At 44.5% G+C, this 16,509-nt stretch overlaps 1 protein-coding gene across 2 annotated transcripts in view; it reads left to right on the top strand.

The window, feature by feature from the left end:
* Positions 1 to 11,777, top strand: part of LOC116952246 (rho-related GTP-binding protein RhoC-like) — a 28,320-nt gene extending 16,543 nt beyond the window's left edge. For both annotated transcript variants that reach the window (XM_076074173.1, XM_032971433.2), the window contains one exon: positions 100 to 11,777. In XM_076074173.1, coding sequence (XP_075930288.1) covers positions 100 to 273 — 174 coding nt within the window. In that variant the 3' untranslated portion in view covers positions 274 to 11,777. The remainder of the gene's footprint in view (positions 1 to 99) is intronic.
* Positions 11,778 to 16,509: the final 4,732 nt, after the last annotated feature.

The following is a 16,509-nucleotide window of genomic DNA, read 5'->3' on the forward strand; positions in this document are numbered from 1 at the left end:
CAACCTGACTTCAATGGCTTTGCGAGCCGCGTGCTCTTAACCACTCCGGCATCGGATCGTGTAAATCAACCCCCGAATCCCCGACACACCCCCTTGCAGGTGCCCGTGACGACGGAGGAAGGGCGCGACATGGCCAATCGCATCAACGGCTTCGGCTACATGGAGTGCTCCGCCAAGACCAAGGACGGTGTGCGCGAGGTGTTTGAGATGGCCACGCGCGCCGCCCTGCAGGTGCGCAAGCGCAGGAAACGGCAGGCGTGCTCCCTGCTGTAAGGTGGAGAGAGGGGAGGTCTCCACTCACGCCACCTCCACCAAGGTCTACGGCGGCCACCACCACCACCACCACCACCGCCGCCGCCGTATTGCCGAAGCCTCATCTGTGCATAAGCTCTGAACCTGGGGTGCAAAAGTTCACTCTCATCGAAAGCTGCGTTAGGAGTAGCTTTTTTTTTATTTTAAGGACGTGGAAAAAATCGTGCTTTGTTGCTAGATCACCGAAGAACGCTCGTTTCGCATTCGGTGTTGAATAGGACTCCGTCTTGGAACGATGCGACACGTCCGCCTGACGCTAAAGCCAGAATAGCTCTCTTAGGCGGTCATCTCCTCTTAAAGCCTGGGCTGGGGTAACAGCCCTTCAATAGAACAGCACTCCGGAGTGCCCTGCGCATTGATGGGCAGTACCCCTGGTCGCGGCATCTATTGCACACAACTGGTTGCGTTTGTTTAGAATGCAATTTTTTTTTTATATATATACACGTGTACAACTGGATTATGTTTCTTACCTGTGGCAAATTTTGCTGCATATTTTCAAAGCGCACCATCTCATCTTAAATTGTAAGCCAAAATATCCTCCATTCAAATGAGCTTCGGGGCCACGCGCATTGAGGTGGCCCAAAACCCATCGACCGTAGATTCACATTTCGATGCCGGGAGGGGCCAATAACACCATGGACTGACCACTGTTGACTTCCCATTAAGTAGTACTCATTGGGGTATCACCCACAGATGAATGAAGCATGTGAAACTGTTCTTGTGCTTCGAGGATGAATATACGATTCAATGTAGAGTGCTGAATATGTCTGCTGTAGCACAAAGGGGGATGATGATGATGTACCCAAACACCACTGTAATCCGCGTGTTTTCCCCAATATAATTATCATTGAAACCGCACAAATTAACAGCACTTAGGTCGTTAGTGTAAAGATGGCTCATGCCAAATCCAGTTCCTGCCACTTAGGGGCCATCCATAAATGACGTCACGCACCTGGGGGGGGGGGGTTGTCAGACATTTGTGACGATGTGTGACGAGGGGGGGGGCGGGGTTGAGAATTGTGACGTCACATCAAAATTCGCAACTTAAAAAAAAATATAGACAACGCGTTCTACCTAAATAGACTTTTTAATAAATGTTTTCTCCTACAACATCAGAGTGCAGCGCCACATTAAATACGCACTGCAATGACAATAGTTGAAAGCGATTTTAAGCATGTTTTATTTTTGGGGGGGGGGGGGGGGCAGAGATTTGTGACGTCATATTTGAGGAGGAGGTCTGACTTTTTGTGACGCCGTGTAACTAAGGGGGGGCGGAGGAGGGGGGGGGGGTCAAAAATCGTCCAAAATCGCGCGACGTCATTTATGTACGGCCCCTAACCACATGACCGAGAATAGAAGCCGAGCCACCGCAGTTGCGAGTTAAAATTCTGCAACTTGCTTAGCCACTGCTCCCTAACTCGGCCATTACACACCGTGCGTAAGTTAGGAAGGTAATCGCCTGCAGTATCCGCCACAAGAGGCTTGCGCGTCTTCATTTCCACCCACTGCACGTTTGTTTTGGCAGGCACCTTGAGCTCGCCTTTTTGACGTCGTTGTGAAATATGCCGGGCGAGCGTAATCTCCTTAATCTGCAACGGCCCCGTGCCATCGGCGTCAAATGTCGCGCCACAAGGGATGGCATCACAGTTTTTGTGAGTTTTGTTCTTCGTTCCCGCATTATTTATTTATTTTGCGCGGTGCATTTCTCGAGCTGCGCCCCCCAATAGCCGTTTGTCAAGACATTTTGCGGTGAAACACCAATACTTAACAACGTATATCAGAGGGTGCTTTAATTGTAAGATGTGTAGATTACAGCTTTGAGTCGATAAGAAGAGAGAGCCTTTTATGAACAGGATTTGCATTGCATGATTCCAGTCATCTGGAAGCACGTGTCCACATTGAAGATGTTTTTTTTTCTTTACAGTGCACCAAACATCTCAATTCCTTTGCTGTGGGTGGTACCGGTATTTCTTATTTTTACTCGACGCAATCTTAATGGAGGGTGCCGTTTCTCAAATGACTCCACACAAAACTGAAAGCCGTTCACTCTTTGGGCCGTGCCAGCTTCAATTTGCGAAGTCGTTGAGCATTTTAAATCGATGGAATATGGACATTGTATTTCTAAAATATGGAACAGACAGTGTAGGCTTTCTACACTGTTCTGCAATTGATGGGGTCCCATGAAATGCAGCCTTTCCTATGCAGGTTGTGAAAACATGAGGTATCTGAAGCAAGATCTGCGAATAGGTTTACATTCGGGGGGGGGGGGGGGAAAACAATAACTGCCAGCATTTAAATCTGCTTTATATGCTGCCGTGCATTTCATACCGAAACTGGCAGTAAGCACTGCAATGGGTGGGGGGGGGGGGGGGAAATGCACATACTAATTAAATATTTTGTAAACACAGCTTGAAGTATTTTTGCTTCCATAAGTGGTACAAATTTTTGCTGTGGCCCATAGACTAACAGACGAGAGGTATGTGCGCACACAACCTAATGCCTTGCATATATCCAGTATACCCATTGCTTTTTGGGTCAATTCACACTCGTTAGCCTCATTACGTGTGGAGAGGAATTCTGCAGCCTGCTCTGTGCATGTTGAACTTCTTTTTGCACCGTACGTAGCCAACCGTGCTCATCGGAGGCGTCCTAAAGAAACTTCCGCAACATCGCTTTTTCAAACATCACTGGCGTCTCGAACCTAAAACCTGATCCGAACGGTTAGTGCACATTATGTGACCTACGTGCAAACGCTACTGCATACAAACGCGATTTAGACCCCATGAAGTGGCTGCCTAGGTTTCACGTCTCCGTCACGTCTTTGGGGCCCCAAGGCTTTACACGTCTCTTAGTTATTAATAAGACTGTTTCGTGGCTGTAGAAACGAATGGATGCGTTTCTCAGTGATTACATTAAAGTTAGACCTACACTTCATTATGTAAAGATGCAAAAAGAATCGTCTAACAATCGTCGTTTTCCCATCGATTCCCATGTCAAGAGCGGAGTTACGTTTCAGCCCCAAAGTCTTCCACTCGTGAACAAAACGTGAGAAATACAAATAATAATTTTAAAATAAAGTAATAAAACATCAAATGTAACACCACAGATGATCAACCACAGTGCGCGTTTGCAGGTGCCTTGTCCTCAGCGTCTGTACTGGACATCTGTAAATTCAAATTGCTCGCGATAGCAAATTCTCGAATAACGCTCGTTAAGCGAGACACGTGTTGAAATAATAACCCGATTACAAGGCTGCTTATGTGACACTTTCACAAGTGCAGGGACCCCCCTCTACTTATGAACATTCGACACAGGAGCTTTCAGACAAACAAACAAACCTATGTCCAGTTGCCTGTTCAGACCGAGAGTCGTAAGTTCAACCGCCAAGCAAAAGATGGTGGTGGCATCTACATCTGCGGAACATGACGAGCCATTGGCATCTACAGGAGATTATACAACTTTTAAAGCAATTCCTCTCCCGTGTTTAGTGTACACGCCGTACAACGTGCTTGGAATCGGCAGGAGATAAGTTGGACTTGCAAAACAATTGGACTTACGAACAGACCTGGAATCTAACTCGTTGGTAAGTAGAGTCTCTGTGTTGGAAGACTATCACATAAATAGCCTGAGAAGATAACATGTGACAAAACAAGTGTTTTTACTTGTGGAAGTGAATTATTTTATTGGTCAACATCTACACCGCAAATAGAACAAGGTGCTCTTTGGCGATGACTATTTGAGATCGGGGAAACTACGTTACGTGTGTCACTATTTAATTAGCCCGACATTTATTGATATGCTAGAAATAGAACACATTTTTGTATCGAATAGCAATGTGGAGATCGTGGTCCGATTTCCTATAGTTAGCGATGCATTCTTATGCCGACGACGATTTTTCTAAGACAACGGATTTAATGCGAGGCATGTTCAAAAAGTCACAGGAACAACGGAGGGCGAAACCAAGCAATTTGGTGGATGCATAAATAAAACAACAACAAAAAACTCAACACGTTCATCAATAACACCGCAGCCTTGAAAGGAAAAAAAATATTTACTCGGTGTCATTTCAGGCAATGTAATTTCTTCATCGTGAAAAAAATATATTCCACAACTCACGACATGTCATTTAATAATTGAGAGTAACGTGCATGTATTCATTCGGTGCCTGAGTCCATCATTGACAACATTTCTGTAATTATTATTACATCAAGAAAACATTTAAAATACATCACGGTCATTTTTTTACATGCACGGTAGTATATGGGCTTTGCTATCGTGCATTAATGTGCCATGCGAGGGCTTTTCTCAATTTAGTTTTGTGCTGGGGAGAGGAGGGAGAGGGGGGGGCTGTTCAAATGAGGAACATTTTACAATGACCGCCACGAATGCACAGCAATCAAATCCCATCAAAGCTTCTTTGTAGCGGAAACGTAATATAGGAATAATAAAGGGCATTGCTGAACAATCTTTATTATGCATGTCATATGTGTGTCAACCACTTATCAGTCTTGATTTGAAGGTTTTGTGACTGCAGGAATCCATACTCTTTGGTTCTTTCGGTAAGGTCACGTGGGCAGAGAGAAAATAAAATAAGTCACGACGTTTCGAAGGCAACACAAGCGCCCGTCTTCAGGTGAAAATCGCGACATCTGCGATGTCTGCAGCGAGCAGCATGATGTCTGCTCACTTATCAGTGCCTAGCTTATAACAGACCAATTTCGACCTTACTGGTCACCCCGTGCCCCCTTATACATCTCAACGTTCATCCTACAAAGTCCCATCACAAGGGAGAAACACAAATTAATAGACAATTTAATATTTTTTGCCCGTATTGAAACTGCTGTACGCCTTAATGGACCTGAAAAAAATCAATTTCCCTGCACAAGCATACGGGGCGAACCGTCTGGGTTGACAGCTTGTGGCATGTTGAGGTATGGACCAGGAGGGGGTCGGCAACTCCGGGGCCCCATGTGGCTCTTTAAAGGACCGCTTTGTGACGTCGGTCACGATGCATTAATGGCTCTTAAAATTTGTGGGATTTTTTTAAAAACGAAATTCTTGGCTTTTTTCCCGCTACTGGACCCCCTGGTTGGTAGTGAAAATAATTGGGATCAATTTGTGTCTTTGTGTTGGTGATAGCCAGCGGGTACGAACAATTTGCTTCTAAGAGTTGTGGCATTTACACGAAGCGTTGTGTAAGCTACTGCATTGTATTAATAATGAATGAGATATTTGAGTCATGGTGGCATTTGAATGTAGATTTTCTTTTTTACATTCGGTTGCTTGGCATTTGACACGATCTCCATTTTATTTGACCCCAAAAAAACCGTTTCTACTTTGGACACCTTATGGTATTTGTTAAGGGATCAACGAGTCGCCCTCCACTCTCCGCTGTAGGCCTGCTGCGGAAGAACAATGGTGAACCGAACATATTTAAACTCACGTTTTGTATACTCTTTGGTTCTATTCGGTAAAGTCACGTAAAAAAAAACACAACAAAAAATTCACGACGTTTCGGCCACAACACAAGTGGCCTTCATCAGGTGAAGGGACCAGACTTTCTAGAGGACAGCGCTCCAGCGCTGTCAAGAGGACTGTCTAGAGGACAGTGCTCCAGCGCTGCCCTCTAGACAGTCTGGTCCCCTTCACCTCCTGAAGGCCACTTGTGTTGTGGCCGAAACGTCGTGAATTTTTTTATTTTTTGTTGGGTTTTTTTACGTGACTTTACCGAATAGAACCAAAGAGTATGGATCCTTGCAGTCACGAAAGCTTCAAATCTAGAATTCACATTTTGTAGTATGATAAAAGTGTGTAAAACATTCGTTTTAGTGCACACGTGCTTGTGACTTTTTGAACGTGCCCACATTAACCCAAATGTAAATAGACATTGTAGCAACAAAAGTATCTATTTTGATGTGTGTTGAAATAGGCAACTGTGGCTTTGTCAGGCCTATTAATATTTTCACTCTCATAGATGTCTTGCAGTTGTAACATACGGAAGCTGTTCTGGTTAACCTACATCCATGACCAAACCTCTAGCAATCTAATACAATTGTACAAATAATTTGACGACGATGCTGCTGCGTTGGCAGTAGTGAACAAATAACAATACGCTCAAACGCAATCCGTCGGCAGCACTGTGGCCTTAAAAAGAATAAGTGTGTATATACACGTTTCAGGCAATGGCCCTTCTTTGTAGAATGTGGTCAGAGGCAGATAGAGGGCCAGAGAGGTGAGTGAGACATGTATCGTGCATGAGGTTAAAGGGGCATTTATTTTTACTCAGATTTAAAAGTACAGTGAAATATTCCTTAATTAAATAAATATACTCTTGTTGATAGTTAAGTCTGTAAGCTTGTTTGTCCATCTAAAACTGCACGCGTTAAGGGTTAGATCGCATAAATATAAATGCGTCCTTAAACCTGCGACCACCCGACACGGCAAATTAGTAAGATTTGTCACGTAAGCGAAACATGCCAATTCACTACTAGTTCAGCACACCGCTGTGTGGGAGAGTGGTGGTAGCGTCACATTCACCGTTGATACAATTCTTAGCGGTCTTACATTCCATAATGTAAAATATATACAAAGTAAAACATTGGATTGCGAGGAACTTGGTCTGCGAGTGTTTTGCAAGATGAGCAAAAAAGTTAAATAAATATTAATTTGATAAACGAGCGAGGGTCTTGCAATACCAGTAGTGTACGTATACGATTTGTCTGCCGAGCGTCACGTGATCACAACTGATAAACGAGTGGTTTGATATACGAGTGCTTTGGATTACAAACACGTTTCCGGAACGAATTATGCTCGCAATCCAAGGTTTTATTGTATTTTGCATGTGCTATGAAGAAGGGCCATTGCCCAAAGCATCACCTATTATAGACGTTTCCCATTCAGGTCACAGTGTTATTGACGAATGTGTTTCTAGTTTCTTTCCCATAGCGTGCAGATACGTGGCAACAGCAGTGGCAAAGTAGCGCACTGCAAGAAACGCCAAACACGTGGGGAACGTTTGCGATTCAGATCGCAAATCTGCGCAAATCACATTGGAGCATACCGCCAAACGCGAAATAAAAAATATATATTTGATTGATGCCTACACACTTTTTCTTTGGCGAATGAACAAATGTCCTGCTAAGTGGAATTAATTACAAAGTGACCATCACTACCGCATTGTGCATTGTTGTCTAGCGCTCCCAAAGAGGATCGTATTGTCCTGGTTGTAATTAAGCATGTATACACCCGTTGACATGTTCCTAAAAACGATTTTACTTCATTGTTGATGGGAGAGTGACAAAGGTGGATTCGGTTTGCCGTGTGGAAAGTGGACGACAGCCGATAAGGTGTTTGGCAAGATGTTTTTTTTCGTCACACACACACACACGCACAGAGGATTCTTCTACCTTACAAAACACGCCGCATTCTGCCAAATTCGTAGGCCCTGACGCCTGTTACGCATTATGCGAGCTGCGGAGTGGGGATAAAGACTCGACCGGCCTGAGCATTCCCAGATTCGGATCGTACACCGGGTGGCGTTGGGGCATGTGGTTTGCATTGTGGTGCGTGTACAGCCCTCTCGACATCTCAATCCACTGCTGGATGATGGCCTGCCCACGCCGTGCCGGTTATTTTATTTTATCGTTCGCCGCTGGGTGAAAGGGTGAAGGGTATAACGTGGTACAGCCGCACTGCCCACCGCTGCCAACAACTTAACCCCGCAGTAGCCTCGGGCACGGTGGCGGTCTCCCATCCTAAGCGCGATGCAGGCTCAGCGTCCTCCTTTAAAGCGTCCGTGTTTACGACACTGTGGGACGATTCGGTCCCTTCGCCAAATGGACGGTAGGATTTCACACGTTGCAACTATCTTAAGGTTTTGGGTAAGCCAACAGGAACAAGTGTCCCCATTGCAAAGCGGAATTCCGCGTAAGTTCTCAAGTGCTTGCACACTTGACACTCTTTGCAGGTTCACGCATATAAGAACATGTGGCAATGTGAGTTGGGTCGGGCCACTTTTTTGGGGAGGGGTGCTTTTCGTGCTGAGTAGTTGGCCAAGCTCCAAAATGGCATCGTTCAGTGCGCTCGTGGCAAGCTCGGGCGGCAGCCAAACGTCGTTTGCAGAAATTGGAAACGGGAGGATTGTTCAGCTCGGTAAATAAACCGAACACAGAGAGTGTTTTCTTGAGTTGGGGCCAGCGAGCACGCTGAACGGGCGTCAGAGGCAAACACACAAGTACAAGGACATTGTGTGCATTGTTTTAACCAGCGTGCATGTTTACAAAGTTAATTTACCTATCGCGGTTTTGAAGTTCTGATTCAACAAGAGAATGGGCATTTTTCGCACAGCTAGTTTATGGAGGTGGCGGCGATGTTGGCTTATTGTACCGTCTGCAAGCGAGCAATTACTTTTTCCCCCCACTTCCCATATTTATCTCGGGAACACCGCGATGTTGGCAACAGCGTTTGTTTGCATTTGGAACAAACAATAAAACAGCCACGTGTTTTTTTTTAGTTGGTTTATGGGAGAACACAAATTATGTCAGAGGTTCGCTCAATCCTTTGCTAACCTGTTCACAAACCTTCAACTCGGGCTTTCACTCTAAATTAAGCTGGTAATAATAATGCTGTAGAAGTATATTAATACATCTTTAACTTGAAAAAATGCTAAATACGGTCTTGGGGGGGGGGGGGTGTGAAGAAATCGTTTATTTTCCGTGTTCTTTTTGCGACAAAACCACGTGTGATGCACGTGTATCACGTGTGGTGCACGTGTGATGCACGTGTATCATGTGTGATGCACGTTTATCACGTGTTTCATGTGTGATGCACGTGTATCACGTGTGCGCGCGCATTGTATTTAAACTGTGCCTTTATAACAATGTATTGCATGTGTAATGTGTTACGATACAGTGTGGGCAATGACGATTTCTGAATAACAATTAGTCATTGTCGGCGATTCATCTCTCATGTGGCAATGACACCGGCATGATTTTTTGCAGGTCACCCAAAACATCATTAGCAGTCTCCTCTTTTCAGGGGGTACAATTGGTGGGAAATTGTACCAAGCTTAACACGTAGGCTTTCGCGACCAATATTCATAATAAAGGTTTTTGGGTTAGATTGCATAGATATAAATGTGTCGTAACCCTCCACCACACGACACAGCCAGTAGCTTCAAATCAAGATTGAGCTTCATAATCCTTAACATAAGTCATAATCCTTAACATAATTCGTTTTAATTAGCGCATAATTATTGTTAAGAATAAAGCTTGGTGCAGTTTTCCACCAAATGTACCCCCGAAAAGGAGACAATTCTTAACAATTATTAACAGAATTAGTATTCTTTTTTTATTAATAAATTAGTATTCAGGATTAGTATTAATTGTTAAAAATGATGAAGTTTTCTGTACTGTTTTCCACCACATTGTACCCCGGAAAAGGAAGAATGTGACTTGATTATATTCTGGTTACCAAAGACAGCCAATTGTGGAATGGCAAGCCAGAGGTTGCAAAGGTCCAGGAGAAGGAAGGCAAACCAGAGACTGTGGAATAATGCAAGCATGAACATTCGGTGTTGACGGTGCGTACAGGTTTTAGAAGCCGGTAGGGAAAAGACAGCAAATTGTAAGGGTTGGTTTGGAACGCGTCCCTGGAATTGGCCCGGGTGACATCTGACAAATCAGCGGAATTTTGTTTAATTAATTATTTTCACAAAAAGCTATTTTTAAACTGTAGGTAAGCCGCGGCGCATGCACGTAGCTCGCGTTGACGCTTGCGTTCAATTGTAATTGAGACATTTGATTAATTAAAAACATGTAATTGTCCTCCGTTTGACCACGTGTGTTCTTCGCCATGTTGACAACTCATTGCTTCACGAACGAGCTGTTCGTGTTTAGATTTCTCCTTCCCCGGCACCTCCGATTAGCGCGGATGGCTACGTAGGGTGTGAAAGAAGTTCAACATACATACACATTTGACTGCAAGTATTGTGGTTAATGTTAACATGATTCCTTGCAAAAAGGTGTCAGTTTTGTTGCCAGAAAAATGGGGGAAAACACTATTAGTAGAGTGATCGTGCTTTAAGTAGGACCTCTACCGGTGGGAAGTTTTAATCCGTACTAAATAATTTCTCATAGTTTTTTTGGGGGGTTCAGATGGCTGTCCCCTGAAGCTCGTAATTTGTAAAATGTTGTGGATTTACGCTCCAACACACATGCTGTACTAGTAACGAATTGGCTTGTTCCGTTTCCGTGACAACCTTTACTAATTGCCAGTGTCGGATGGTGGCGGGTTTTGATGCCACCGTTTATATTTACACGATCTAACCCCCCCCCCCCCCAAAAAAAAAACCCCTCTATTAATGATTCTAGATTTGAAGCTTTCGTGACTGCAAGGACTCATACTCTTTGTTTTTTTTCCGGTAAAGTCACGCAGATAAAATAAAACAAAATAAAAGAAAATTAAATCACGACGTTTCGGAGGCAACACAAGCTTCCGTCTTCAGGTGCAATAGCCCAACGCAGAATATCTCGTCTCTGAACTGTGCTCCTGACACAGATATTCTGCGTTGGACTATTCCACCTGAAGACGGAAGCTTGTGTTGCCTCCGAAACGTCGTGATTTAATTGTTTTCTTTTATTTTATCTACGTGACTTTACCGAATAAAACCAAAGAGTACTCTGTTAATGGTGTTGGTCGCGAAAGCTCACGACGACGGCGGCGTTGTTAAACCTCACACTTGCTGCTCGACAACAAACGGAGTGCACGCGGTCGCTCACGCAGCTGCGGAAGGACACGGGGTGTGAAACACATCGCACTCCCGTTACTTAAAAGCTACCACGAAGCTGCGAGGCCTTTGAGCAGTCTGTTTAGTCTTGGGGAAAACAAATAGTGCGGTGCGATCGCTGCGACGAACGATGTATTTTAGTAGAATAGCTGTAAAGGATAGATCCAATAATAGGGGGGGGGGTTTGCCCCCCTTTTTCTCTGGCAAACAAAAACTGAAACTTTTTGCAAGGGATCATGTGTGCATTAACCACAATACTTTGTGGTCAAAATGCAAACCAAAAAAACACACTGATAATATATGCATTGTCCTTGAAACGTATTGGTACTGGCAAAGGAGGTCTCATGATGAGGATAGATGCAGTAGAGTGCACATAGGCGCCCTGTAAAATGCTCCAATGAAGTCCGTGTCAAAGCCATCTTACCCCGGTGGTGGGCAGTGCAACTAACAATAATCCATTGTCGATGTAAAACGGCTCCGCGATTTATTAGAAAGCTTGAACCAACAATTACCAGGCTGTAACCTGCAATGCCCAAGTGGTTTTTTTTTATAATTGATGAGACACTACTTTATTTATATTCCTTGATTCCGCTTCTTGTGCAAAATACTTAATTGTTTATCTTGTCCTGCCGCGATGTACCGTGCACCTAACCAATGCGTAATTAAAGCATTAACAGAAGCTTGCCATCATTTGTTTTTAATACAATCTTGAAACCTGGTAACAAGCTGTCCATTAGCAAAAGAAAAAAACACTCCATTTACAGTATGCTATTAAAATAAACTCAAATCAAACAAATATCCTGCGGTTTTTTTTGCATTCATTTAAATAACAAAAATCCCAAAAAGTGACAAAACCTCGCATCGTGTTTTGTTAACACACAGAGAGCATTACTAGGGCCCCGACTCCAAGCTAAACCGTAGGCATGACCACGTGCGCCATTTAGATTCGACCACGTGCGCCATTTAGATTCGACCACGTGCGCCCTTTAAGCCCAAAGCACGTGCGCAGATGCCTAGGCCCGACCGCAGCATCCGCCATTACGCAAGATTAACTCGGGCCCCGACGACCTTCACACAATTAAAATTACACGTCTCTGAAATTATATATCGAACCCGTTACGGCGATACCACGATCACAGCCGGGGTCACGACTAGGCCCGCGCGCCCCTTTCAGAAGCGCTACTCCTTCCAACATCAGGAAGCTACTCGGAGCAGCTACGTACTTTTTTTTTTAAATCGAGCAGATTGAAAACTAAATTCTTCAGAACTGTTTGTGCTAAGTTTGGTGTCCTTGCACCGGCTCCGTACGGCGCGAAATAGGTTCAACATACATAGGCAGCAATATTTATTAGGCCCCATGATGTTACATTTGTAACTTTCTACGCAGACATTTAAATGATCAAACTCAGCATTTTCGCTTGAACTACATTTATGCTTACATGAGCTAGAGGTGCGATTTGTGCCGCTCTGCACATTACCGAGGATATAAATTGCTCGGGATATAAACTTTTATTTCAAATGCCTGGACCCGCATGTGCCCACACGCGTCCCTTACTTCTCAGCGCGTCACGTGACGCAGACTGCGAGCCACGTGTCCGCCCACGTGCGGAGAAAGGAGCGGGCTAAGGAGAAAGCAACAAAGACAAAGATCCCCCGCATAGCTTCTTCTTTGGTTCTTTCGGTAAAGTCACGTAGAATGAGAATAAAATAACAAATTGATAAAATAACAATAAAATTCTCACGACGTTTCGGCCACAACACAAGCGGCCTTCATCAGGTGTTATTTTATCAATTTATTATTTTATTCTCATTCTACGTGACTTTACCGAAAGAACCAAAGAAGATTAATCCTTGCAGTCACGAAAGCTTTAAATCGAAATTTTCCCCCGCATAGCCTTGACAGATTGTGGGGCCAAGTGCTGTTAGCGAGTAGCTCCAATGAAGGCCAGCACGGCCACTAATGTCAGACCCCCCCCCCCCCCCACTTGTCTCTCCTATGGTGACGTTTACACATGGGGATGCCCAGGACCGGTTCGAATAACGTGGGCAAGTGCTGTTAATGATCACCTATGAAGGGTGCCACGGCACGATGGGATGAGCGGCCAGCAACGCGTCCCTACCGCCTTAGTATCCCGAGTGACGAATGTTTACACACCACACCACGTATTCATTTAAGGCCGAGTCGACCCAGGAGAGGACCAGGACCGGTTCAAATAAATCGTCATTGGGTTCGTTGAGCAATCCGCTAACCACTGTGCCACCGCTCCCCGCTTACATATTCCCAGAGCTTAGCGTCATACACACCAACTTCGGTACTGTTTTAGATGCTTGTGTCAGTTTTAATTTGTCTTGAGATCCATCCGTAGATTGCGACAAGTGTTTTTGTCCCACCACCGGAAATTAGCAAGTCGATTTTTTTTGCACGTGAACAAAAATCTATTGCAAAATGTCTCACATTTTATGCAATACGTAGCATTCTAAGGCAAACACACAATGTAGGGATTAGTTTTTTGTTCAAGGAAAATAACGGTTACAAAATTTTTCGTAATTCTCTGCTCAAAAAAACAACGTAGGTGTCAGTGTTCAGATTATATCACTACTTGACGGATACTCACCTGGCGTAGTGGATACCGCGTGACACGGACAATCAGGAAGCCGAAACAAGCCCTCTGATTGGGGGGGAGGGGGGGGTTGAGAAATGTGACGTCACATCAAAATGCGCAACTTTAAATAAATATAGACAACACGTTCTACTTAATTAAATAGACTTTTTAATAAACGTTTTCTCCTACAATATCAGAGTGCAGTGCCACATTAAATACGCACTACAATGACAATAGTTTAAAGCGATTTGAAGATTGTTTTATATATTTTTTGGGGGGGAGGGGGGCAGAGCTTTGTGACGTCATATTTGAGGGGGGGTCTGACTTTTTGTGACGCCGTGTGACGAAGGGGGGGGGGTCAAAAATCGCGTGACGTCATTTATGGACGGCCCCTTGATCACTTTGGGGGCAAGTGCTGTTGGTAAGCAGCACCTATGAAGGCCGGCACGGCACACGACTAGGGGTGGGTGGCCAACACCACGCCCGGCCGCCTTTGTCTCCCCGGCAGCGATGTCCACACACCGCACCGGGTACTCGTTTGAGGCTGAGTCGACATAGGGGAGGCCCAGGACCGGTTCAAGTAGCGTCGGTCGACTGGCACTTCGCACGCCAGACACTTACAACAAAAACGCTGTAAACCTGGTCAGTTTGATTTCGGGTGAACACTCTCAGAATGAATGGGACGTGACCACCACCCCCTCCTCCTGGCTCCTTCCGTGCAATCTTTTCCATATTTTCTGCCACTAGATGGCAGCAGACCGGAAAGCAATGTGGCGTGGCCCTGCAAATAATGCCGAAACAGTTACAAACGGCAGGATGCATAAGTGCGATGTGCACGCATAATGATGTTGATTACCCTATGAATAACCAAACCGGTAATTCATATCCATTGACATTTCTATGAATGCATTGACCACCCCCCTCCCCCACTCACTCTCTGGCCTTCGTACGTGATGACATCACACTTATCCCTCTATTTAAGACCGAAACAGGAGGATTTCTCAACAAATCTGGCTGTCGCCTGATGATGCGAAACGTCGTACTCGAATTGTAAATGTTGTGGGGTTTACTCTCCAACACACCGGTGTGCTGTACTAGTGACGAATTGGCACGTTCTGTTTACGAGATCCATAGAGTTGCATAGAGATCCATAGAGTTGCATAGAGATCCATAGAGTTGCATAGAGATCCATAGAGTTACATAGAGATCCATAGAGTTATATAGAGATCCATAGAGTTGCATAGAGATCCATAGAGATGCATAGAGATACATAGAGTTACATAGAGATCCATAGAGTTGCATAGAGATCCATAGAGTTGCATAGAGATCCATAGAGTTGCATAGATATCCATAGAGTTGCATAGAGATCCATAGAGTTGCATAGAGATCCATAGAGTTGCATGGAGATCCATTGAGTTACATAGAGATCCATAGAGTTACATAGAGATCCATAGAGTTACATAGAGATCCATAGAGTTACATAGAGATCCATAGAGTTGCATAGAGATCCATAGAGATGCATAGAGATCCATAGAGTTACATAGAGATCCATAGAGTTGCATAGAGATCCATAGAGTTGCATAGAGATCCATAGAGTTCCATAGAGATCCATAGAGTTACATAGAGATCCATAGAGTTACATAGAGATCCATAGAGTTGCATAGAGATCCATAGAGATGCATAGAGATCCATAGAGTTACATAGAGATCCATAGAGTTGCATAGAGATCCATAGAGTTGCATAGAGATCCATAGAGTTGCATAGAGACTCATAGACTGCAGCCCAAGACCGTTGACAGTGGCAGCAGTTACAGGACATTGCAGGGGGGTGAATATGCAAACGAACCAGAACTGCAAACTACACGGACTTCCACCAGCACTGGCCCAGCTTTGTAAAGGCACAAAATGTCTTGTCGTCATCATTAAACGTGGTGACATGGCCCAGCCGTAGTCGTAAAAGTTCCCGGTTCGAATCCGGCAGGCCACCCTGGTTAGAACTTTGCAAGACCCTCCTAAAGTAAGAGTCGAGAGACTCAATAAGACTTTCCTGAAAAAAAAGACACGTGACAAGAACAAATTATAATGTTTTTAATAATTGGCCTTTTTGCAATGAGCAATCTTGTTTTCAAAAAATCTGATGTCAAGGCCCTGAACTGCACAAAGAGCAATACTGCACACCAAAGGCATTATGCATTGTTTACCTGATTGAACAAATGCTGCAAGGTGATATTGGTCTGGAAAGCCAATATTCTTCTTTTGTATGGATGCTGAAAGTCAAATTGTAGCAACAACTACAATTTGACATTCGGGTGGTCAAGCCAGATAGCCGCGTCAGGAGTAGCGGAGCAGTGCATCGCTGTGGTGTCTTCTTCATATTTGTGGATCGGGCATTGCGTCTTTATATGTTGCGCGGTCTGTTCTGAATGACCACAGCCGCACACGACTGGAGAGTTTTTCATTTTCCACTTGTGCATCAGGTATCCGCAATCTGCCATGGTTTGTGCAGTGGATACGATTGATGGTGGACCGTGAGCTTCGTGCAAGATCAAACCCAGGGATCGTCTGCGTTGAGTCTTTCACAACAAGGTGTTTGTTCGTGAGCTCTTTCGAACTCCAAGCAGCTCTCCAGGGTTCATCGGAGTTGAATTCGCATCGTTTGAGGTTAAGCGCATGGGTCACAGAGGGGGTTGGCGTGGCTTCTTGGTTACAAATTCTGCCGGACAATTAGAAAGCCAATAGGCTGCCTAAACGATGCGTTCTATGTATAAGTGACGACATCATATTTATCCCTCTATTAAAAGAACAAAAC

This window comes from Petromyzon marinus, chromosome 46 (genome assembly GCF_048934315.1).
Source record: "Petromyzon marinus isolate PM22_M1 ecotype Great Lakes invasive population chromosome 46, UKy_Petmar_22M1.pri1.0, whole genome shotgun sequence".
NCBI classification, from domain to species: domain Eukaryota; kingdom Metazoa; phylum Chordata; class Hyperoartia; order Petromyzontiformes; family Petromyzontidae; genus Petromyzon; species Petromyzon marinus.